The sequence below is a fragment of the Hevea brasiliensis genome, chromosome 7, assembly GCF_030052815.1.
Source record: "Hevea brasiliensis isolate MT/VB/25A 57/8 chromosome 7, ASM3005281v1, whole genome shotgun sequence".
In the NCBI taxonomy this organism is placed as follows: domain Eukaryota; kingdom Viridiplantae; phylum Streptophyta; class Magnoliopsida; order Malpighiales; family Euphorbiaceae; genus Hevea; species Hevea brasiliensis.
In genome coordinates this window covers 4,769,733-4,796,456 of record NC_079499.1, presented here as the reverse complement: position 1 = coordinate 4,796,456, position 26,724 = coordinate 4,769,733, and the positions used below count along the sequence as shown (strand labels likewise).

The 26,724-nt window shown below is 32.5% G+C and overlaps 3 protein-coding genes across 4 annotated transcripts; 1 reads left to right on the top strand and 2 right to left on the bottom strand.

The window, feature by feature from the left end:
- Window positions 1-154: 154 nt before the first annotated feature.
- LOC110660096 (uncharacterized) lies at window positions 155-1,026 on the bottom strand. The gene is made up of 2 exons (XM_021818269.2): window positions 745-1,026; window positions 155-615 (listed from the first exon to the last, which is right to left on the bottom strand). The coding sequence occupies exons 1-2, from the start codon at window positions 825-827 to the stop codon at window positions 354-356; spliced, it is 345 nt and encodes a 114-aa protein (XP_021673961.2). The 5' UTR covers window positions 828-1,026; the 3' UTR covers window positions 155-353.
- An 18,352-nt stretch (window positions 1,027-19,378) lies between these two features.
- LOC110660065 (ammonium transporter 1 member 4) lies at window positions 19,379-21,041 on the top strand. The gene has a single exon (XM_021818225.2). It carries the CDS (start codon window positions 19,396-19,398, stop codon window positions 20,857-20,859), a length of 1,464 nt encoding a protein of 487 aa, XP_021673917.2. The 5' UTR covers window positions 19,379-19,395; the 3' UTR covers window positions 20,860-21,041.
- Window positions 21,042-21,944: 903 nt separating this feature from the next.
- On the bottom strand, window positions 21,945-25,303 carry LOC110660095 (uncharacterized). 2 transcript variants are annotated; one of them, XM_021818268.2, is made up of 4 exons: window positions 24,645-24,783; window positions 24,090-24,180; window positions 23,409-23,495; window positions 21,945-23,301 (listed from the first exon to the last, which is right to left on the bottom strand). In XM_021818268.2, the coding sequence occupies exons 2-4, from the start codon at window positions 24,141-24,143 to the stop codon at window positions 22,177-22,179; spliced, it is 1,266 nt and encodes a 421-aa protein (XP_021673960.2). In that variant the 5' UTR covers window positions 24,144-24,180; window positions 24,645-24,783; the 3' UTR covers window positions 21,945-22,176. The 2 variants fall into 2 exon arrangements, with proteins under 2 accessions (XP_021673960.2, XP_021673959.2); XM_021818267.2 differs by lacking the exon at window positions 24,090-24,180 and having other exon boundaries at window positions 24,645-25,303.
- Window positions 25,304-26,724: the final 1,421 nt, after the last annotated feature.

Sequence of the window (26,724 nt, the reverse complement as noted above, 5' to 3'; positions counted from 1 at the left end):
AAGTTAGATTCCACAAACTGTGTACAATCCTATTGAAAATATATGTTTTTATGGTAATTTTTTTTATTAAAATAGAGAATTGACCAGTCAAAGGAACATTAAAAGATGAATTTAAAAGGGAAGAAAAAAGAAATATTAGTTTGACCAGGAGAAGAGAGATAGAGAGAGATCACTTCCTTCTAAAATAGAAGAAGAAACAAAGATAAACATCTCAATAATAATAATAAAAAAAAAAAACTAGAGCTTTCTTTCTTTCTATAATCAAATTCCAAAGAATAGATTGATCAATAGAAATTAAATCAAGATTGATAACAACACGAGCTACTGCTACTAGCTAGCCAGTCTACTCCTAGCTATGAAGAGGAGGAAGAAGAAGGTGGTGGTGGTGGTGGTGGTGATGGTGAAGAAGACGACTCGAATTTGTAATATTTATCAACAGCAACGGAAACATCCCAAGTGCAACTGAGTCCTTTAGGTATGGTGACAAGATCTCCTGCACCAAACTCCACAATTTCTGATGAACCTTTTGGGTATACCTTCACTTTCCCTTTCAACAAATAGCATGTCTCTTCTGCATCAAACTTTAGCTGATATCTTCCTGGAGAGCAACCCCATCTGGTTTTTTATAAATTTTCCCAACCCAACCCAGTAAAAGATAGAAACTTTTTAGATTGAATAATTCCATATACCCACAACCACAAAACACACAAATATACAAAGAGAAAGAGAAAAAGAAAGACTCACTTGGGCCAGTACTTGATGTTTAATTCATTGAGTTTGGACTCTGATGGGTTCTTTTCAATTATGATTCTTAAGTTTTCAGCCATGATTCAATGCTTCAAAGAAGAAGAGGGTTAGACTGAGAAAAAGAAATCAAGAAATTGCAGAGCTTCTTCGAAGTTTCTTGAGTATATATATATATATATAGAGAGAGAATCGATGGGCTAATGGAGGAAGGAATATATTAATCTCTGTGTGTTTCTATGGATTAAAAAAGAAAAGGAAAAAAAGGGAGTGGGAGGATAAGAATAAGAAAGTTTGCAGTTTCTCTTAAAAATTAGCTAAGAGGAGAATATTTATTTAAATTTTATATCTTAAATTATGAGATAATATATTCTTCACATTTAGAAACAAACATTAAAAATATGAAATTTACATATAAATTTATTTGTAAACGATTCAAGATTAAAGCAGGTAAATTTTAATATTATATAAAAAAAAATAAATTAAATTTTAAAAATTAATTAAAAAAAAGAGATTTACTTAAATTTTTTTACCATAAATTAATATGAAATAATAAAAATTAACATAAAAATAAGAAAAAAAAAATCAAAGAGCACCTGATTTTTAACCATTGACTTATGGTGTCCATGCTGTGTCATAATCACTATATAAGTTAAACCGACCACGCTTCTCCTTATATATATATATATATATATATATATATATATATATATATATATTCTTCTATGGAGGACAACTTACTAGTACCTTTTCAGCATTTTGTTTTTTTTTTTTAGTCAATAAAATACATATAATTTTGTAACAAAAAAAAACATGTAATTTTGATATTATTTTTTATATAAAGAGTTTTATATTAATTATAATAAAAAGATGTTAAAATTTTAGTATTTTAAAAAAAATAACTTTGGGTATTCACAAAAAAATAATAGCTTTGGGTAGAGTAATTTTTTGTAAAATGTGAATTATAATTAATAAAATGGTGTTAAAATTTTAATGATGATATTAGAACATTTTAATTATTAAATTGTACTAATAAAACCTCTATCTAACAAAATATATAAAAAAAAATTAAAATTATTTCCTAAATCTTTAAATATAATTCATATATTGATATGTTAAAAAATAGATAAATAATATTTTAAAGAAAATTTTATATAAATACACTCTCACAATAAATATATATAAAAAATTATGTTTATTTAATTGCATACTTTTCAATAGAGAAGAATGCATGATATTGATTTTATTGAATATGAAATTATATGTATTGAAAAAATTTTAAAAATATAAAGAGTATGAAAGTTTTCGAGTTCTCTATATACTCATTTTAAGATTTATCGCATTTATGATAAGATAGAGATATTTATCTTTCTATATATTATTATTAGACTTGGTCATAGTCTGATTTAGAAAATAACAATATTGAAATTAGATAAGTCTAATTTAAATTAAAATTAATCAAAATCACTTTAATCAAAGTCAACATTGAATCGGATCAAAATTATATGATTGAGTTGGTTAAAATCAGATTTTTATTTAAAATAAAAGCAAAATTAAACCTTTAAATTTGATCAAATAAGAATCAAACCGAATTATAATAAAGGGATCAACTGTTTTAGTTTTGATCATCTAAATTTTTAATTGAAAATTCATATATATATATATATATATATATATATATATATATATATATATATATATATATTGATTTGGGGTAATATAGTTTTTGAGTCCCATTTTTTAAAAAGAAAATATTCAAATTTATAATGATTAATTTCACTTATAGTTCCTTAACTTAGGTGACAATGTTAGTATCATCTTTCAATTTTAATTTATATCATAAAAATTTCTAAATTTAATTTGAGTATTACTAAAACTTGCGACCTGTTATTATAATTTTTACAAATTAACTTACGGTTAAAATTTACTCATCCTTTCTCAATTTAAATATGTTTATCATAATCATTTCTCAAATTTATAATCAATTTAAAATTTCAAATCTTTATTTTATAAATATTTGCAATTAATTATTTATTTAATTTATCATGTAAATTTTTACATATATTATTTTTAATTTGATTATTATTTTTACATATATTGTTTTTTAATTTGATTTCAAGTTAATATCTAAAAGATTTATGTATAATTTATCTTAATTTCTTTGATTGTATTTTAATGTCAAAAAAATTGATAACATATAATTATTTTACATTACTTTGAAAATATTTAAATCTTAATTAAGTATGGATGATTTTATTTTTTATATAGGTTGATATTGTATAAAGTTTTTGCTATTTTTTTCTTAAATTAGCAAAATAACATATCAAATGTTAATTAGCATTTAGCACATTTTGGATTAAAATTATTTATCTATATTTTAATTAAAATTTAAATATTTTTATAAAATAAATTAAAATTAAGGGATATGTGATATATTTATCAAAGTTAAGGGATGATAAGTAAAATTTAATCATAAATTAACCCGAACCTGTAATAGAAAGTCACAGGGAGTTTAGTGATGCCTAAATTGAAATTCTTTTTTTTTTTATAATGTAAATTGAAATTAAAAAAATATTATTAATACAATCAAATAAGTTGAAAGATTATAAATAAAATTAACCTAAATTAATTTTAGATTATAATCAATAAATAAATAAATTTTATATAGATTAAATAGTATTTAGATTACAATAATATTTATAAATTATATATGTATTATATTTTGAAAATAAAATGTAAATATTTTATATAATTATTAAATATTAAAATAAAAATTATTAATAAAAATATATTCTATATAAAATTATTAATTAAATATTATTCAAAAAATAATAATAATTAAATTTAAATAAATTTAAATATTTTAAAATAAAATTTAATAAAAAAATTAATTTAATTTAAATTTATAAAAGACTCGTTACAACTTTCCATGCTTAAATGGAAAAGAACTAATTACCAAGGAATAAAGGCACAAGCAGACTGGAGAGGATTAAACCCGTAGGCCTAGTCAAGGGGGCTGGCCGCATTAAAAATCTGACAAGGGACAGGTGGCAGGAGATAATTGGTTGGAGAAAAAGACAGTTTGACCAGGATCTTAAAGATACCGACAGAGCCACGTCAGGCTTGATGTTTGTTCCTGCCATTAGAATGTCGCACGTGCATATCCACGTGCGCTTTGTCATCAGTTTTGGATCATGTGGTAGGTTTTAGTTTTATTTATTTCCTCTCACGAGGCAAATGCAAATATTTTTTAAATTATGTGGACATAATTTGATATTATTAGCATGTGAGAATTCTAATTAATTAATTAAATTAATTAATCAATTTGTGTTTTATTTAGAATTTGCATCTTAATATTATATTTGGGAGTTTTTGTTCTATATATATGTATACTCTACTATTTTAAGAAATTTTTTATATTTTTAAATATTTATCATGTTTAGAAAAATGGGTAAACAAAAAATATATTAAGAGAAAGTTATTTTTTATAAATTTATTAAAATATAAAAATATTTATATATATATATAATATAAATATATATTATTAATTTAATATTACAATTAAGTAATTAAATATATTTTTTAAAAAAATATTTTTATTAAAAATATTTTTCTCATACAGATTACTTTCTATAAAATAAATAAAAGCAGTATAAAATGAAAAAACAATTTAATTAATTTTTCATGCTTAAAAATACTTTCTATGAAATAAATAAAAACCGTATAAAATGAAAAAATAATTTAATTAATTTTTCATGCTTAAAAGTTTTATTGTGTTTTGTTCATTCTTTATATTTTTGGGATTGGAAATTACGAAATTAGGCTTCGTTTATTTAAAAAAAATATTTTTCTATAAAAAAATATTTTTTATGAGCACAAGATAAGATGCGTATCCAAGCGAGGGATTAGCCATTATAACGAAGGCTGTAGACAAAGAATATGAAGAACGTGAACAAGGAGTTTCATGTGCCTGCTAATTTTCCTTGAAAGTTATTGATGTCTGCTAAAATGAAGAAATTTTGACATAAATTTCTCATGAACTAAGCAAAAGTCCAAGTTTTGCAGCCATGGTGTTCCAGATTATTTGATTTTTGATTTTTCCACATCAGTTTTTACATGATAAAAACAAGGGCAACGAATACTTGATGTTACCCATTTGAAAAGGATACCTTAATTATAAATATCTTTTATTTGTTAATATTTAATTCTTTGAATTTAATTTATAATTCATTAATTTTATTTCACGTGTAATTAATGGGCTTAAAATCTTTTTAAATTCTAATGTTTTATTAATTTATTAACTTCTGTAATGTTCAAATTTTTTAGATTTATGTATTTTGTATATGTATTTTAATTAATTTTATAAATATTTTAATATATAAATTTATATATTTTTTAATTAATTTTATAAATATTTTAATATAAAAATTTAACTTAATAGTTATTAAATTCATGGAGGTTAAATTAAATACAGCTTTTTAAGTGATTGAAGAGAAAATTATATTGATGAGATTCAAATCAATTGACTTCAGTCTAATTAGTAATGATTAGGGCTAGTTTTGATTATAATAATAATAATTAGGGAATTATCAAATTGGGAAAATTAGGTATAAGCATGTGGGCAAGGCCAGGTTTTCGCTTGAGGAAGCCCAAACTGAGCTAGTTATGAGCCCGCTGAAGAACAAAGTGTCAGAAAATTGCATGAAGCTAACCCAACTGCTCACGTCTGGGGTTGTGCACACTTTGTAAGAGCTTCTTCTTCTTCTTCTTAATATATAAAACGCATACGCATATAGATTAATGATAAAAATAAATTAATATTAAAATTATATTTTTATTTTATATAATTCACATACACTCTAATATAATATCTTAAAAGATCAGTTCCTAGATACGTTCAACTCACTCGTGAACCTTAACTAGGATCATATCAAGATATTTAACCCTCTCTTATTTTTATTTAAGCGTTTTTTTTATCAATATGTAAAACACGTGTATATATAAATTAGTGATAAAAATAAAATCATAATAATTTTATCAAAATACTTATTTTTATATAACCTGTACACACTTTACATTTTATGTGAAATTCGAATGACCTTAAACGCTTAATTGTATTTAACTTATATGTTTGATTTTATTTCTTCATAAAAAAGACAAATCGAATTTATTTCCAACAGAATTTATATTTACTTTTTTTATTTGATTTTAATTTTTTTTATCAAGAATTAAATTAAAATATTAATTTTCATAAAATTATATATATGTATAACTAATCTTTCATTATAAGTGTATATAAATTAATATTTTATTTTATTTTTTAATTTTTAAATAATTTATTATAAAGACATTAAATTATTTTATAATTTTTAATTATATAACTAAATGATATATTAATTATATTATATATTTTCAATTCTTAATTAATTATATATATATACATAATTAATCTTTTAGTTAAAAATTATATAAATAAAAAAATATTTATAAAATAATAATATATATTTTAAAAAATATATAATTTAATAATATTATTTTAATATTAATAATATTATTTTATTATTAATTTTTTATATTATAAATTTAAGTTTTTTTTTTATTATTTTAGAAGTGAATGTAAGAATGACATAATTTTAAATGTAAAAATTGAGATTTGAAGTAAAAATAAACAAAAAATCAAAGTTTTCCTAAAAATCAAACAATTGAATGTTTAATTTCGATTCTGATTCTTAATTACAACTGTGTTGAAATCGGAACCCGACACTCTAAGTCACAATAATGGCTACTTTGGGTCCAAGTGGTCAATGCCCATTGTCACGGGACAAGAGTTCTAGCCTCGTGCGGTGTCTAAGTCTCCCTTGGCCAGGGCCCCTAGGCCAGCCTTTCCCCTATTGATGTCCCAAAATATGTCCAAGAGGGGGGTGAATTGGACTTTAAAAACAATTTTCGGTTCTTGCTCAAAACCTTTGAAAATTGCAGCTAAGTTCAACTTAATTAACTAATGCTAAATATGAACAATATAACTCAATTAACAAGTTGATTCAATGTTAACTTATATGCAATCAGTATACTGATATAGCAGACTATATAAGCATTCAGTAAATATATCAGTAAACTAAATACGTTTTTATCACAAAGAACTAGAGCGTTATACCGGATATCCTATCGGCGGACAATGTGATAACCAACGGAATATATCGGATATCGCAGATTTTGCAAGAAACTATTTTTCTCGGATAGCGGCAAGATCAACAAAGATATGATATCAATTTTCATATCAGCAAAAGCATATCATTCATAAAGCTAAATTGCAAAAATGTAAAGAGCAAGGGTTGAGAAAATGAACACTGGAATTTTTATAGTGGTTCGGCTTTAACTAGCCTACATCCACTCTCTCAAAGATCCCACTTTGAGTCTTCACTCCACTATTCTTCTCTTTTCAAGGCAAGAGACAAAGCCCTTTACAAATCTTCTCAACAAAGCTTTTACAAGTAGCTTCACACTTCTACCAAGTGTTATCCCAAACACTTATCACAACGAAGCTTCAATAGGTGCTTGAATGACCTCTCACAAATGATAATAATGTGTTTAAAAACTCACTCTCACTCAATTACAACAGCAACTATAAAGAAGAGTTGAGTAAATAAGCCAATGATGAGCAATAAATCACTTTGAGCACTTTGAATGAAAGCTTTAAAGATTTTGAACAATAGAGGGACTTTCATTAAGTGCAAAATGGCCAAAGGAAGGTGTATTTATAGCTTTGGAACGTTCTTTACCGTTGCAGAACTCATTTGAACGTTACAGATACGAATTTCAAGAAAATAGCCGTTATTTTGTCGTTTTCTGCAATGTTGTGCAGAGTTGAAACAGTTAGCGTACTTGAGAAAATAGCAAACCAGTTAGCATACCAAAATAAGTAACAAACCAGTTAGCATACCAGGAAAACTTTTCTGCATAACTTTCAAAACTATAAAACTTTACACCAAATCATAGTCAAATACTTTTTAGGCCAATAATAATGATGTTTAAAAGAAAAATCATTTGAGGGATTGAAAATAAGGATCATTGACTTTTACTCCTCAATTCTTTTCACAAGTAATCCTAAGAAATAAAACTAACTCTAATACTTTATGTACCTTCAATTCTGATGTTCAATGCAGCCTTGGAAGGTAACATTTTCTTCTTTTATCTCTTTTGCTTCGTCTTGTGTTATCCTTAGAATGTCATCCTTTCTTCATAAGCATGAATCCATCATGAAATCCTTTTGTCCTTTTTCTTTGAGATACACAACACTTAAAATAATGTTAGTTTGATTCTAGTTGAGTTTTGGTATCATCAAAATCTATGCTCCTTTGAGCTTGTGGGGTCAACAATCTCCCCCTTTTTGATGATGACAAAACTCAATTGAATCACCATGTAAATGTAAGTAAGTGTGAGTATGTGTATGTGAGAATAACTCCCCCTATGTATGTGCTTATATCAACAATTAATCACAAATAACTCCCCCTTAATAATTTCAACAAAACATCCATAAGCATTTTCTTAAGGAGTCAAGTGTGACTAAATATACTAACTAAATATGCACAATATACACACTAATCACAAACTGTATATATCATTCACAAGTGATATCAACAATATGCACACCATAAAATTATATCAACAATATACTATTCACAAACTATATCATGCACCATTAATCACAAACTATATCAAGTATCAAGATTACCATTCATTACTTTTCTCCCCCTTTTTGTCAGCATCAAAAGAATATGGGAGAAATCATGCATGTGTGAATAAGTCAAAATTCAGTTTAAGTGCAGTGAATAAACAGTCAAAATAGTAACTGATATAGCAAACTAATTTAAAGTTCAGAAAAACCAAAAGTAGCAAACTAAGTAGCAAACTAACAGACAAACTGTTAGACAAAATTCAATTAAAATTCAGTTCATCCTTTCAGCCTAGAACTTCTTCTGATTGGTTTTGGAGCACCCATTTTCAGCTTTTTGGGCTTGACAGGTTTGTCACTCAAAGTTTGAAGAATTGCAGACCAATTGATTCAGGTGTCAAAGGAACAATAGGCCCACTGCTAACTCAAGAGTACCGCACTCATTGCAGACTTTTTGCCAGTTTTAGTCTTTTTGCCAGAGGGTTTACCAGTTTCCTCTTTCTGTTTGTGTCTTTGTTCTTGTTGAGCTGTTTTGCCCTTTCCTTTTGTAGGAGCAGCAGGAGCAGGTGTCTCAGGTTCTACCTCAGACTCTGAGTCACTCATATCCTTCCCACTACCTTCTTTGCTGCCTCCATTACCATTCTCATCATCAGATTCATCTTCATCTTTTTCTGCTTCAGCTTCTTCCTCTTCTTCCTTTTCTTCCTCTTTCTCTTCTTCTTCTTCTGTTTCTTTCTCTTCCTCTTCTTCTGTTTCTTCTTCCTCTTCCTCTTCTGTGTCTTCTTCTTCCTCTTTTTCTTTCACTTCCTCCTTTTCTTTTTCTTTCTCGGTTTGAGGAACAGAACCAGTAGCAGCCTTACTGGTTTCTCCAGCCTCAGTGGTTAAAATACCTAAATGAACTTTGATTTTAAACAATTCTTCCACAATCTTGTACATCAACATCAAAGTTCCATCAACTTTAGAGTCAAGAGCATTCATAAGAACAGTTTGAAAACTTCTAAATTTCTGTAGCTCTCCAAGTTCCATTTCAGCAAATTCTCTCAAGTTGTTTACTTCCTCCAAAATACCTTCAACATTGAAAGTACCACTTGCACTATCTTTGGAGCTAGCACCTTGCTCAAATCTAAGCTTTCTACCATCATCATCTTTTTGCAAACTAGTGATTGGGATCATATTGGTCCTAAGTTTCTCAGTTTCTAAAGGTATCCCAAAGTCTCTAAATAGACCATTTAGAAGATGAGCATAGGGTAGCTTATAGGGTGGCTTCCATTTCATGATTTGTTTCAGCATAAAATAGGCAAGATTAAACTCAATTTGGTTCACTATATGCCAAATTATGCAGAGGTCAAGGGTACTCAAATAGTTGGGACTGCCGGTTCTAGGATTCAACACATAAATGATAAAACTATGAAGAATTTTAATGTGTTGATGAGCATGGGTAATGCTAGTCTTATCCTTCACTTCTCCTTTAAACACTTCACCCTCAAAATCCCGTTTGTTAAATCCACCAACAGCAAAAACATCTTTGTGGGAGTAGATTTTGTTCCCACTGTTTGGAATTCCTAGGGCTTTAGCTAATCTAGCTACTGTCACTTCATAAATTGTCCCTTTCATTTTTACGTTAAAAGACTCATCTTTGTCAGAATCATCAACCCTCAAATTTTTATAGAATTCTTGCACTAAGTCCACATACACTCCTTCAGTATCAGAACACAGTTTATCCCATTTTTGATACTCAAACAAAGATTGCAAAGGAACGGAAATTTCAACAAAAGCAGGCCAGTGAATGTACCTTGGCTCATGAATAGCCCTCTCCATATGCACAACTGGAGCTTTTGAAATCTTTTTCTTTTTGGTTCCCTTTTCTTGGACTGGCTCGCTTGTTCTTTTCTTGGTTGTTTCTTTTGGTTTACCAATTACCAGAGGAGCATCCTTTTGTGGAGGTGGTGACGCAGGGATACTTGCGTCAGTTGAGTTTGATGATGAGTATGTGGTGATTTTGGCTTTCCCTTTTCCTTTGTCTCGTGCCATAACCAATCTTAGAAACAAATTAGGCCGAAATGACAGAGAGAACTGACATTATAAATTTAGTGATGTGAGCAGCCAATATATATATATATTTATATATATAATCAATTTTAAGCATATCAACATCCATTTTTCACAACAGAGCGCAATGACAGAAAAAAATTAGAACAGACAGCAAGGAAAAAAAAAATATTCGGGTTCTTACGAATCCATGGCAGTCGATTTATTATTATATACCACATTTCACGAAGTGTTAATGCCCAAAAAAAATTAACAACTGAGCGCTAAAACAGAACAAACAAGCGAGAGCAAATCAAGCAGAATAAAAAAAATTATCAGCATATCACGAAAGCAGATAAAACAAGCATAGACAAAATGTAAAACATGATTCCATTAAGTTTTAGATTTTATACGAAAATATCTTGAAAGCGAGTGTGCGAATCGACAAAGAAAAATAACCAACGAGAAATGATTTCTTTCAGATTAGAGAAATAACGGAAACGAAAAATTTTGGGAATTTTCTATCTGCAAACAATCGATTTAATCGATTCACTAACAATAGGTTTCGGAAGTATTTAAAAATGATGAAGGAAAACGATTGCTTGAAGGGGTGCGACCGAAATGGTTTTGTGAGTGGAAAGAGAAATGCAGCCGTTCGGGTTCTGAGATAGGAAACGACGGAAAGAAGAGTTTTGAATTTTAAAACTTGAAAAGACACAACTGTAGGTTTTGCAGGGAATAGGTAGCGTGTAGCAGAGGAGAGACGGCGAGAAGACTGATGGTTCAGAAGAAAAAATTAAATCCCGCGCAAATCAAAGTGTTAAAAAGTCCATTTTGCCCTTAAATACATAATGATGCAATACTTTAAGTAGAGGGGTATTTAAGTCATATGGGCTTTAAACATGCAGAATAGGCGCTTCGAGAAAAAATAATTTTAGAGTTTTAGAGCAATCAGACCTGACTTCCAGTTTGCCAACGATAAAGTAGGAAGCGATGGTAAAGCGTTTAGCAAATAAGAAAATTAGCAAACGGATTAGTATGCCACTGAGAGCAAATTCTGCAGATTACTGTTCATATCTGATATAACCCAGAATTTTTCAAATTGCACTAAAAATATCAGAATGCATTTTCAACACTGCAAATCAACATATATCACTTCATTTTCATATGGAAACATGAGAATACATCAAAACTTAATCAAAAGCATCAATCATACCAAGTTCTCTTCTTATTTTGCAAAAAATTTCCTCACTAAGTGGCTTTGTGAAAATGTCGACAGTTTGTTTTTGAAGGGACAAATTCGATTTGAATATCACCATTTTGAACATGATCCCTAATAAAATGATGTCTAATTTCAATATGCTTGCTTCTAGAGTGTTGAACAGGATTTTTTGATAGGTTTATAGCACTAGTATTGTCACATCTTATGGGAATGTGATCAAATTTAATTTCAAAGTCTTCAAGCTGTTGTTTCATCCACAAAATCTGTGCAACACAACTTCCAGCTGCAATATATTCAGCTTCTTAAGAATAAAGTGCAACAGAAGTTTGCTTTTTACTGTGCCATGAAACTAATGCATGACCTAGAAATTGACAAGTTCCAGAAGTGCTTTTTCTGTCTAATCTACTACCAGCAAAATCTGAATCACTATAACCAATAAGATCAAATGATTCACATTTTGGATACCATAAGCCAATATTGTGAGTGCCAATGAGGCATTTAAAAATTCTCTTAACTGCTATAAGATGAGATTCTTTTGGACATGACTGAAATCTTGCACATAAACATACACTAAAATGAATATCTGGTCTAGATGTTGTTAAGTAGAGTAAAGAACCAATCATACCTCTATAAAATTTGTTATCTACCTCTTTACCTTTTTCATTTTTCTCCAATTTAATTGTTGAGCTCATGGGAGTTCCAATACTCTTCATATCCTCCATTTTGAACTTCTTTAACATATCTTTTATGTACTTGGACTGATTTATAAAAATTCCATCTTTCATTTGCTTAATTTGCAATCCAAGGAAGAAAGTAAGTTCACCCATCATACTCATTTCAAATTCACTTTTCATCATGTTGGAAAATTTCTTACAAAGAGAATGGTTAGTAGCACCAAAAATAATATCATCTACATAAATTTGCACAATAAGCATGTCTTTTCCAATTTTCTTAATGAAAAGAGTAGTATCCACTTTTCCTCTTTTAAAATCATTTTGAAGCAAGAATTTACTAAGTCTCTCATACCATGCTCTAGGAGCTTGCTTTAAACCATAGAGAGCTTTAGTAAGCTTGTAAACATGATTTGAAAAGTGAGGGTCTTCAAAACCAGGAGGTTGAGCTACATAAACTTCTTCATCAATATATCCATTTAAAAATGCACTTTTAACATCCATTTGATAAAGCATGAAATTCTTAAAACATGCAAATGCACACAACATTCTAATAGCTTCAATTCTAGCAACCGGAGCAAAGGTTTCATCAAAATCAATACCTTCCTCTTGGTTGTATCCTTGAGCTACTAGTCTAGCTTTATTTCTAACTACATGTCCTTTTTCATCTATCTTATTCCTAAATACCCATTTAGTTCCAATAACAAAATGCTTTTTAGGTTTAGGAACAAGTTTCCAAACTTTGTTTCTTTCAAACTGATTTAATTCCTCTTGCATAGCAAAAAGCCAATTTTCATCATTTTGAGCATCATCATATGTTTTGAGTTCAAATTGAGAAACAAAAGCAACATTACCAAAATATCTTCTAAGTTGAGCTCTTGTCATCATTCTTTGTGATGGACTATCAAGAATGTCATCTTTGGCATGATTTCTATGGTATCTCCATTCTTGTGGAATATCTTGATGTTGAGGTTCCTCAATTTGTAGTTCTTCCACATTTGGTTGGGAGTCTTCTTGAATTTCAATATTTGTGGAGCAAGGGAGTTCTTCTTCTTTGTCATTTTGATCATCCTCCACTTGTTCTTTTGATCCAAGCTCATCATTATTCGAATTCTTTGAATTTTGAATCTGCTCAAATTCATCATCACAAGAATCTTTCCTTTGCAAGGAAGTGTTAGCATCATCAAAAAGTATATGCATTGATTCTTCCATGGTCAATGTTTTTCTATTGAAGATCCTATATGCTTTGCTATTTGTTGAATACCCTAGAAATATTCCTTCACAAGATTTAGCATCAAATTTCTTGAGATTGCTGTCTTTGTTATTCAAAATGTAACATTTGCAACCAAAGACATGAAAGTATGCAATATTGGGTTTTCTTCCTTTCCAAAGTTCATAAGGAGTTTTCTTTAAAATAGCTCTAATGGAAACTCTGTTTAAAATGTAGCATCTTTGTATTCTGATACACTTGAAATATTTTGGTAAACTGCTTTTTCATTGAGATTGTTCTTGCCATTTCTTGCAAAGATCTATTTTTCCTTTCAACAACTCCATTTTGTTGTGGAGTTCTAGGAGCTGAAAATGTATGATAAATACCATTTTGAGAGCAGAAATTTTCAAACAAATTATTCTCAAATTCTTTTCCATGATCACTCCTCAAAGATGTAATGCAATATCCTTTTTCATTTTGAGTTCTTTTGCAAAAAGCTTCAAATATATCAAAGGTTTCATCTTTATGAGCAAGAAAGAAAGTCCATGTGAATCTTGAAAAATCATCAACAATTACAAATGCATATGCCTTGCCTCCTAGACTTCTAGGTGTGATTGGACCAAAAAGATCAAGATGTAATAATTCCAATGGTCTAGACGTAGTTACAACATTTTTTGATTTAAAAGATGATTTTGTATGCTTACCAAGTGCACAAGCTTTGCATTGAAATTCTTTTTCAAATCTTAGCTTTGGAAGTCCTCTAACAAGGTTCTTTCTAGAAAGTTTAGCAAGTGTACTCATGCTAGCATGTCCTAATTTTCTATGCCATAACCATGCACTATCATCTGAAGTCATAAAACATGTTTCACAATTTTCTTCAAGACTTGTTAAATCAAGTAGGTAAATATTATCTATTCTAGCACCAGCAAACATAACATTATTTCCATGAATTTCACAATGTGTAGAAGTAAAAATCACTTTAAAACCATTATCACATAGTTGACTAACACTTAAAAGATTATACTTTAATCCATGAACTAATGCAACATTCTCAATGCAAGGATTTTTTTCCAATAGTTCCACATCCAACAATTTTAGCTTTGCTTTTATCACCAAATTTCACATAACCTTCTTCTTTCAAGGTAAGAGAGGAAAACTTGCCTTTATTTCCTGTCATGTGCCTAGAGCAGCCACTATCAATGTACCAATGTTCTGTTTCCAGCATACTCCTTAGGCAGACCTCATTTTCACTATCTTCGATGTGTGAGCTTTCACCTTTTTCTTCAATTGCCATCATACAAGTGTTTGCAGCCTCTTTGTCACTTGTTTCATCATTTGATGAAGAATCACTTTATCCTCAAGTTGCTGCCATTGCCTTTTTGCTTTTGTCCTTTCTAAACTTATTTTTCTTCTTCAATGTAGGACATTTTGGCTTAATATGGCCTGGTTTGTTACACTCATAACAAACTATTTCACTTGAATGATTTGGAGTCTTTGGAGCATATTTCTTTGTGAATTTCTTGTATTTGCTTCCACCTTTTCTAAATGCTCTTTTGAATCTTTTGACTATCATAGCCATATCTTCATCATCATCACTTGAAGCACTTGAATCATCACTTGAATTAGCTTTAAGAGCAACATTTTTCTTTTTCTCATCTACTTTTTCGGATATGAAAGCTATCCCTTTCTTTTTCTTTTGATCACCTTCATTCTCATCTTTCTTATAAATCATCTCATGTGCAATGAGAGAACCAATCAGCTCATCATAGGTGTATTTTCTGAAATCCTTGGTGTCTTGAATAACAGTAGTCTTTGCTTCCCACGTCTTTGGAAGAGACCTCAGAATTTTCTTTACAAGTTCTTGTTCTTCAAATCTCTTTCCAAGAGCTTTAAGTAGATTTACAAGGTCTGTAAATCTGGTACTCATCTCAGCAATAGTTTCACCAGGTTTCATCTCAAATAATTCATAATCACGGATGAGGAGGTTTGCCTTTGACTCTTTTACCACATCAGTTCCTTCATATGTGACTTCAAGTTTGTCCCATATCTCTTTTGCAGTTTGACATCCTGAAACACGATTATACTCATTAATATCAAGAGCACAATGAAGAATATTAATAGCCTTGGCATTTGTAGAAATTTTCTTCCAATCATTATCATCAAATTCAACTTCAGCTTTAGGAATTTGTACAGTTCCTTCACTGGTTTTATAAGGAATATAAGGACCATCTTTAACTATTCTCCAAGCATCAATGTCAACAGATTGTATAAAGTTTTTCATTCTAGTTTTCCAAAAGGAGTAATTTGTGCCATTAAAAAGTGGTGGTCTAGTGATGGAATAACCTTCAGCTAAGGGGGTAGGTATACCAACAGAATTTCTAGATGAACTAGCCATGTGTGTGGATCACTCTAAGGGGTTTAATCCTCAAGCAAGAGAGACAAGCTCTGATACCAAATTGATGTCCCAAAATATGTCCAAGAGGGGGGTGAATTGGACTTTAAAAACAATTTTCGGTTCTTGCTCAAAACCTTTGAAAATTGCAGCTAAGTTCAACTTAATTAACTAATGCTAAATATGAACAATATAACTCAATTAACAAGTTGATTCAAGGTTAACTTATATGCAATCAGTATACTGATATAGCAGACTATATAAGCATTCAGTAAATATATCAGTAAACTGAATACGTTTTTATCACAGCAACTAGAGCAGTATACCAGATATCCTATCGGCGGCAATGTGATAACCAATGTAATATATCGGATATCACAGATTTTGCGAGAAACTATTTTTCTCAGATAGCAGCAAGATCAACAGCATATGATATCAATTTTCATATCAGCAAAAGCATATCATTCATAAAGCTAAATTGCAAAAATGTAAAGAGCAAGGGTTGAGAAAATGAACACTGGAATTTTTATAGTGGTTCGGCTTTAACTAGCCTACATCCACTCTCTCAAAGATCCCACTTTGAGTCTTCACTCCACTATTCTTCTCTTTTCAAGGCAAGAGACAAAGCCCTTTACAAATCTTCTCAACAAAGCTTTTACAAGTAGCTTCACACTTCTACCAAGTGTTATCCCAAACACTTATCACAACCAAGCTTCAATAGGTGCTTGAATGACCTCTCACAAATGATAATAATGTGTTTAAAAACTCACTCTCACTCAATTACAACAGCAACTATAAAGAAGAGTTGAGTAAATAAGCCAATGATGAGCAATAAATCACTTTGAGCACTTTGAATGAAAGCTTTAAAGATTTTGAACAGTAGAGGGACTTTCATTAAGTGCAAAATGGCCAAAGGAAGGTGTATTTATAGCTTTGGAACGTTTTTTACCGTTGCAGAACTCATTTGAATGTTACAGATACGAATTTCAAGAAAATAGCCGTTATTTTGTCATTTTCTGCGATGTTGTGCAGAGTTGAAACAGTTAGCGTACTTGAGAAAATAGCAAACCAGTTAGCATACCAAAATAAGTAGCAAACCAGTTAGCATACCAGGAAAACTTTTCTGCATAACTTTCAAAACTATAAAACTTTACACCAAATCATAGTCAAATACTTTTTAGGCCAATAATAATGATGTTTAAAAGAAAAATCATTTGAGGGATTGAAAATAAGGATCATTGACTTTTACTCCTCAATTCTTTTCACAAGTAATCCTAAGAAATAAAACTAACTCTAATACTATATGTACCTTCAATTCTGATGTTCAATGCAGCCTTGGAAGGTAACCTTTTCTTCTTTTATCTCTTTTGCTTCGTCTTGTGTTATCCTTAGAATGTCATCCTTTCTTTATAAGCATGAATCCATCATGAAATCCTTTTGTCCTTTTTCTTTGAGATACACAACACTTAAAACAATGTTAGTTTGATTCTAGTTGAGTTTTGGTATCATCAAAATCTATGCTCCTTTGAGCTTGTGGGGTCAACACCTATGTGGCAAACTTGCTTAGGCCCCAAATATTAAACATCTTCGAGATTTCTTGCACGTATCTGGACAGATTCACAACTATTAGCTCTACAAGGCAAAAGTTAGCTTGTAACGACTTTGCCAACTGCCAAGAATAGGAGTGGGGAACCGCTGAACGGTTACATTCTCCCCCACCTAATCCTGCAAATGCCCTTGTTTGCGTGCATTCACGTCGCTTACCCATGCAACTTGTCACACTCCCTCGCGCATAGGAGCCCACACCATTTGTCGCGCTCCCCCAACACAAACACTTAGGTAGCAAGTTGGCCACCAGTTTGCCAATACACTCGCCCACTTCTGCACGCAGACATACTAAAAAATGCCCTGCCAAGATTCCTCCCATTGCTCGCCAGACACCAATAAGCTACATGACAGGCCGCACTTGTCCCTTGGATCAACCCATTTCTTGTCTGATGTGGGATTGAGAAACCCTTGCCTACCTCTGTCCCATTAAGGCCTAACACTTTCCCACCCGATTCTAGCAACACTTTTGTCGCTATCGGCACCCTGCCTACCTAGGTCCCGTTGGGGCTCTTTGGGTGATTCGGGTCATCTAGGACCTGCTCTGATACCGCTTTGTCATTTGGGTCATTTTATCAAGTAAACCAAGCAATGCTCAATATGTTTTTGATGATTTTATTTATTGGCCTATCATTGTCAATATGGTGCTGTTATAGGAAATGATACTTATCATTTTGCATGTTCATGATCATTTGGCGCTATTGTAATAATGATAAATGAATCCAACACTTGGATTTCAAAATATATGTTATGAAATGCGGAGCTGCTGCTATTGCATTTCAGTTGCAAATACATATTGGGATTTAGGATCAACTTCTACAGACATCAGTGGGATGGATATGGATTATGTTGTTCATCATCTTTGTGCCCATCTCAGTAAACCTAAAAACCTGTTCCTGCTTTTGCCTGCCTTGATTACGAAGGGAATTGGGGTTTGGTGGTCTGGGGCTTATATGGTAGCTTATTATACTGTTTTTAATTTTTCCTGCAGAGTATAAACCTACAAGATAAGAGAAAATATAGAATGGATTGTCTTGCCTCTTCTATACATAAATCAATAATTGAAAATGTATTTGATTGATTGTAAAAAAATATGATCATAATAAATTTCTATATTATTGGAAGTACAATTAGAGTTTAATACTGCATTATTATTATTATTATTATTATTATTATTATTATTATTATTATTATTATTATTGGCTTTCTTTATTGGTGATGATAGCAAGAAACACTTATCTACAATTATCTTGCCATATTATTTACTTTTCGGGTTGAAATAGTTATGAAAGATTTATAGTACATTTATATTTTTTCTAAGAAATTAAATAAATTATTATCAATATTATAATCTATGTTAAAATTGATAAAATAAAAAAGGAAATTTTTTAGATTATGAAGCCTATATTTAAAAGGGCAATTTTGTATCTAAGTTGGAAAAGACTTCAATTCAAAAGAAAAATTAAAGTTTGCACTCGATTAGGATTGCAATTTAAATTTCCAATTTTGAAAAAAAAAAATCTCCAAAAAATATTTGGAAACTCTGCAAAATTTCCAAGAATTTGAACCAGTAAGATTTCTTTGACAACTAACAGCCAATCTAAAGCCACCAAGAATCAAGAAATTATATTATACCCTGACAAGTAGATGAAAGTTTGTCATTTCATGTAGGTTTTCTACCTGGAAAGACGGTGGAAGTCTATAATTACTCTCGAGAATCTCGTCCACCTATGAAAATCAAAACAAAATCTGAGAAGTTACTATCTTGAAGGATTCCTTTCCTATATATCTCCACGACCAACGAACCTGCCTGTTTTGTTACGTGTTACTCAGGAGTTGCACCAAGTTCCAATGGCCTCCTCTCTCTCCTGCTCGGCCTCCGACCTCCTACCCCTCCTGGGTCCCGCTGCCAATGCCTCTGCCGCTGCTGAGTTCATCTGCGGCCGCTTTGAGGCCATTTCGAATAAGTTTGTTGATACAGGCTTTGCAGTGGATAACACCTACCTTCTCTTTTCAACGTACTTGGTTTTTGCCATGCAGCTTGGGTTTGCAATGCTCTGTGCTGGTTCCGTCCGAGCAAAGAACACCATGAACATCATGCTCACTAACGTTCTTGACGCTGCTACCGGTGGCTTCTTTTATTACGCATTTGGTTTTGCCCTGGCATTTGGATCACCGTCTAATGGGTTCATCGGCCAACATTTCTTTGGGCTGAGTAAGATCCCGTCGTCATCTTTTGATTATAGTTTTTTTCTGTTTCAATGGGCTTTTGCTATAGCAGCGGCAGGAATCACCAGCGGATCAATAGCGGAGAGAACCCAGTTTATTTCATATTTGGTATACTCCTCTTTCCTGACTGGTTTGGTTTATCCGATTGTTTCACATTGGTTCTGGTCTTCTGATGGGTGGGCTAGCCCTGGGAGAGCAGAAAATCTGTTGTTTGGTTCTGGAGTTATTGATTTTGCTGGTTCTGGTGTTGTCCATTTGGTTGGAGCCATTGCTGGTTTTTGGGGTGCAATGATCGAAGGTCCTCGCATTGGACGCTTTGATGGTTCTGGCCGTGCTGTGACTATGCGTGGGCATAGTGGCACTTTGGTTGTATTGGGTACTTTCTTGCTTTGGTTTGGCTGGTATGGATTCAACCCTGGCTCATTTGCCAGTATCTTGAAGACTTATAATGGAAGTGGTTCCTATTATGGGCAATGGAGTGCCGTTGGTAGGACTGCAGTGACCACCACTCTAGCAGGTTGCACAGCTGCATTGACCACTCTCTTCGGGAAGAGGTTGCTGGTTGGTCACTGGAATGTGACTGATGTTTGCAACGGTTTGCTTGGTGGGTTTGCTGCCATCACCGGTGGTTGCTCTGTTGTTGACCCCTGGGCTGCGGTTATTTGTGGTTTTGTTGCTGCCTGGGTCCTTATCGGATGCAATAAACTGGCAGAGAAGTACCATTACGATGATCCTTTGGAAGCGGCACAGCTTCATGGAGGCTGTGGTTCGTGGGGAATTATATTCACTGGATTGTTTGCAAAGAAGGCCTATGTGGAGGAGGTTTATCCGGGCCATCCGGGAAGACCGTACGGGTTGTTTACGGGAGGAGGTGCACGCCTGTTGGCTGCACATATTGTGCAGATTTTGGTGATAGTAGCATGGGTGAGTGTGACTATGGGGACATTGTTCTTGATTCTGCGTAAACTGCAGTTACTGAGGATCACAGAAGAGGAAGAAACAGAAGGTATGGACATGACAAGCCATGGTGGGCATGCATATTCATATGCAGATGTCCTTGATTCTCAGAAACAACTAGCTGTTTGATTTGTTGATAGCATAGGGAAATCACCGTTTGAGCAGTTGTATTTGTGCGAGGATTTGAGTTCATTGTGTCTGTCTCTCTTTGCTTCTTGTAATGCTAGCTGCAGGCTATGTATTAAGACGATCCTCAACGTGAATAGAACTAGTTTGTTAATTTGTTAGCTAGAAGGGTAGCTTGTAGTACAATGTCATATTTCTAATAAAGTTAATTCATGTTAGCCAAACTCTTGGAGCAGTTCTCTGATCGTCAGGAATTGAGAGTTTGGTCGATTGCATTGGAGATGCTCTCCTTGTTTATTAGGACCCCCTCTGAACCATGAGAATATATTTTAAGATAAAATTATATATAATACTAAAAATTTTATTTATAATTAGAAAAAGATAAATTGAAATAAAATTTTAGATAAAATTATTACTTTTTTAAAAGTGCTAAGCATCACTCTGTTAAATAAATAAAACCCAGTAAGTTGGGGGTATAAGGGTGCAATTGTTATAATCTTGAAAGTTCAGGGATTATTTTTAGCCATTTTCACTAAAGAAAATGATTCTGATGACATTAGTTCAGCATTATCTACTTGACAGGCGAATTACCACGAAATTTTAGTGACTTGGCCAACTTGAGGAGGCTAGTTCTTGCTGGTAATTGGCTTAACGGTAGAATTCCAGATAGTATTTCTCTGGGTCTGATTTATTGTATTTAACTTTCTAAAAAAATCTTTCAAATGCTAAAAGTTTTAACAATATCATTTTTTTAGTGACCCACAAAAGCTACTTTACCAACGGTACTATTTAACATCGTTTAAATTAGATCGCAGTTAATGAAAAATCAAAATTCAAGTTTGAGCGGTAGACCAAAGGCGAAAAGAATGGAATATACTAGTGTTTACGACCTGCAAAACCTTGAGATAGCCAAATCAATGAAAATAAGGCTCTGGTAGATTCACTTCCAATTGCCAACTACCACGATTTGAAGCAGCTTCCAAGTTGGGAAGCACAGAAACGTATTGAAAAGGTCTTCAATACTTGCCAAGCAAACCATAAGTGTGAGAACAATGTAACCTTAGGGGATGGGGGATGAGGGATGGGAATGACCGACAACATAACCACGGGATCCATAAAATATAAGACTAAAGTAACAGCCATCATCTGTACAAAATCATTTGTCCCATGATAATTCGTATACTTGGTAGTCTAAATGATTGTACACTTTTAAAGCTCCCTTGTTTTCAGTTCCCGATAGCAATTATTTTGTCCAATTGTAAAGGGCTGCAGAATTAACCAGCTTCAATACTCTTCAATAAGCACAATTAGCAATTGAGGTTACACAGGTGCCAGACCATTCAAAGAGGTTTCAAAATCAAAACAAAGCATGCCTGCATCAAAAGCAGAAAGCTCAGGAGAAAATGCGTTCAGATCACCAGGCCCACAACCTTCTGAGATGACCGCATCAGATTGACCAAAAAACCAGCTCTCATAATCATGATCCTTGTGTAGATCAGTGCTTTCAGCAAACTGGGAACTAAACTGCTCGACAGTTGTGGGCTCATTGTTGGACCCTGTGCCATGAGGATTAAGATTTTCAGCTGAAACTTGGTGACTGCTTTCACTCAAATTGCTAATCCAATCATAGTCAAAATCAGGAAAACCTGAATCAACAAAATTTTGACTTTGATTCTGATATATGTTTTGGCCATCACTTGACTGCACAATAGGCTGACTGTACACTTCAGGTTGAGAAGCCATTGTGTTTAACGTGACACTGCCCATGTTGGGCTGGGAGGGGGCTGGAAAAGCATATGAGTCTGAAATCATGTTTGGTAGAGCATCCTGCCAACCAGAAGGATTTTTAGCATTTGTTTTGGCCAGTGAAACAGCATTCCTAGTATAATGTGATGCAGGAGCACAATTCATGTTGTTCACAGCGCCATACATAGATTGGTTCACCGCAAAAGCACCCCTGATGATTCCTGGCCTTTTAAACATTGTATCAGAGGAGACAAATTGTTGGTCTCTATCTTGTAGAATGGCAGTATTATGTATACTGACTGCTTTCTGTGAAACAGAACGAGGCACAAGTGTATTTCTACCCTGAGCACACCCTGGTTGTCTGTTTCTACTCTGGCTTATAATATTTGGAACACTCGACCTCACAGTGGAGCAAGCACGAATTGCTGTAGGCCTGGAGAGCTGATTTTGTGTCACTACGTTGGGTGGCAATTGTATAATATCAAGGGGTGCAACTTGGTTAAGTTGGGGTACTGCCACAGGAAGCTGAGCACTAGGAAGTTTCAAAACTGGTACTGATGCATTTTTCCCTAGCCGGAAAATTACCCGCTGATTTTTCCATATATCCTGTTTATCAGTGGCATGACAATGGTCAACATTGGAGACACCTGTACCCCAGTGCACACATGGCGCAATTGAGTCACAGACATAGCAGTGGCACTGCAATTCAGGAAGATGGAAATCAGAGTAGGACAATAATAACCATTAGATTGTAAAGAGCAAATGTTGTATCTTTAAAGGACCCAAGTTCAAACAACTGATATTACCAAATCACAGTGTCTTTCATGTGGGGTTGAACTGAAAGGAAATTTAGCACAAAGATGCCGTGGATGAGGATAGTCTCTGCATGCAATCTGCAACCAAAATAAAAATAAAAATGGAATAAGCATCAGAAACATAATTACTAGAACTTTCAATCCCAAACAACAGAAACAAAGAAAGGAAGAAGAAAACAAGAGGAACCAAGAGTAAAATCAGGCCAAAAGATTATCAGCTTTGAAGAGGGAAATGAGAAATGTTTAGCATCAATTATTATAAAGCAAAGCATTGATATGCAGTAACTCCAGTGGCTGGCCAAGATCAATGTATCTCACCAGCCCAACCCACATGGCAAGTTCCCATACTTTCAGCATATCACAACATGAACTATTGCTAATTGGTATCCTCTTATTCCTCTTTTGATATTAAAATAATAAAAAAGGACAAATGATGCAACTCATGAAAATAGAAAGAAAAATTGCTCCACTTTTTCACGAGCCATATGATCTAGATTTCAAGGATTTGTCCTTCCAGTTTGTCATCCAAACTGAACAATGCTACCAATTCCACTTAAACAGGTTCGCTTGCCTAGTCACTGCAGAAAATCCAAGCAAATTGACAAACAACAAACCTATAACAAGTAGCACTTCACAAATAATTGAATTGAACTGTGCAACTGCAAATCATACCATATACCAACATCGTTGCAAAGGAGCCGGATCTAAAAGTACCCAGCAAACCATGGAATTTGAAGGTTTAGCCAAATATCATCCTTGATATCTGGATGCACCACGTAAGAACACATATTAATGTTGCATTTAAAAAAGTTCAGGAAAAAAAAAAAAAAAAATCCTCTTGAATTGGTTCTCCTACATAAAAATGAGCAAGAAGTGGTACTCAAAAGAAGAAGAACAAGAGCTTCAGGTAGTAAACAAATCTTCTTGGCAGGACACCCAATTGATCACATTACCAAATATCATGGAAGGGGACAGCATCAAATAACTGAAATCAACAAGAATTAAGCTGAACATCTAAACAAAGAGCTCTAACATGCACTTCCTGAGCTAGCCATACCAACTAATATACACATGTGAGGTAACATAAAGAGGAAGACAGATACCCTAAATAACATTCTGAAACACGTCTCAGCAAAACATAGAAAAATCCATGCAAACAAGCTTTATAGTCTCATGCTAAGTTACTTGAAATAAAGACCAACCAAACACAAATAGGCACATACACACCTGTCCCTTTTGTCCAACGACAAGAACATCGCCATCGCTGGCCGCATCATCAACGACATTCACTGGCTTATCTGGGTCGCCATCCAAAACCATACAATCATCATCGTCAACATCTTTCACCGGTTTCGATGACTTAGACTTTGACTTGGGCTTCGGCGGATTATACTCGCCCACTACAAGAACCTCATCGGAGTCAACGGTTTCTTTATCGACGGTCTCAAGGAGTTCAGTCAACCAATCATGGTCATCGTCGCCGCCTCTGGGCTCATCAAATGCCGGCTCCTCATCAGAGCTGATATAAAAAATCACGGGATTCGACTCCATGAGAAATACAGAAAACGCCTCAGATACCCGAGCTTTATCATGCGGGTTTCTCTGGAGCAGATGGATAATCTAATCCCTTGGAAGCTCAAGAAAATGAGGAAATAAAATAGGGAAATACACGATTCTTCAGCAGAAAATGAGAATTCATTTTCCCCAGACAAATTCTACAGAGAAAAAAAAAATCTATGGCTTACGGCGATTTTGGAGTAGATCGATATAGGGAAAAAATTTGGGCTCTCAAATGGAAAATAAATTAAGGTTAATTGGTGAGAAATTGAGGAGAGAAGAGTGACAGTGTGAATTTGAGAGAGTGAGGGAACCGGCCAAACAGGTCATAAAGCAGGTCGCAGCAGAAGGGGAAAAAGTTAGTGAAGGATAGGGATGAAATTGTAGGGATTCTTGAAGGGTATATATGGAATATGGAAAATATACGGCAACGGTTAGGTGATAGGTGATGGGCTGCCTGAGTGTGACAGATTTTTTTTGGCGCGAGATGGAAGTTGTAAGTTGCAACGGTTACCGTCTCTGCGAGCGGCAGACTTGTGACTTTTTTATTTTTTATTTTATTTTGTCAATGATATGATTATGAATCATGGTGTTAAGCTTCTCAGAGACTTTCGTTATAGTCTTGCTAATATTATTAATATTAATATATAATTATTTAAAGTATAAATTTAAAAATTCTATAATTAAATCATTTAAAAAGCATGAGCCACTAAGAAAGGGAGGATCCAAGGTGCATGCCTAGAAACATTCAGATAAATGAATTTCAAAAGGCGCGTCTTAGCAGGCCCAAGCGTCCTATTAAAGTTAAGCCTTTTATTAAGCCCAGGTGCCCTGCTTAAAGTTAGGCTTTTTATTTTTTTCCCCACACTTGATTACAAGCAGTCAGGCGCACCAAGACCCAACTTGGAGGCGGTGGGGGAGATTCCTGGCCTGCCTTGAAGAAGACATGCCAGTGTTTTTTTTTTTTGGTTCTTCTTCTTTTATTCTGACTCATTCTAATTTAAGGAGAGGAGGGACTGAGACTAGACTAAATTCAATTCCTTACAATTTGGTCTTGACTGGTCTGATTCTGATATTCATCCAATTCTTGAGTAAATTTAATTTCAATTTTGAGCAATTTTAATTTCAATTTCAATTTCAATCACAGTTAGATAGATTGATTCAATTTTATTCTAATAAAAAGTTCAATTAAAATGTTTTGTGTAGCGAAGTTGGCTTGGAGTCTTATTGTAGGGCTGCATTCTTTGGTTCCTCCTCCTTTCGAGCTAATTAATTACAGCTAAAGTGCTTAAACTATTCCAATGTCCAAATATATTCATTGGTCAGCAAGAAAATTCATTCATTATTATTAGCTATAATTGATATAAAAAAAAATAAAACTCAATTTAACTTGATTAAATTCATCCAAACATGGAAATTAAGCATGATGAGTTGAATTTTTATAGACATTCGATTTGATTAAAATAAGACTGATTTTAGTAATATATAATTAAATTTAAGATTAATTTTGATTTAAAAATTAATATCTATAAAGAATTTGAATTTTACATGTTGAACTCGTTTATATAAATACTATATTAAATATAAATATATATATATTTTTATAATATTTATAAACTTTATGTATTTTATTTTATATAAAATAAAATTTAAATATTTCGTACAGTTATTTTAAAACAAAATGAATTTTAATTTTTTAAAATAAAAATAATCAGATTTGAAACGAATTTAAATAATTATAAATAAATTT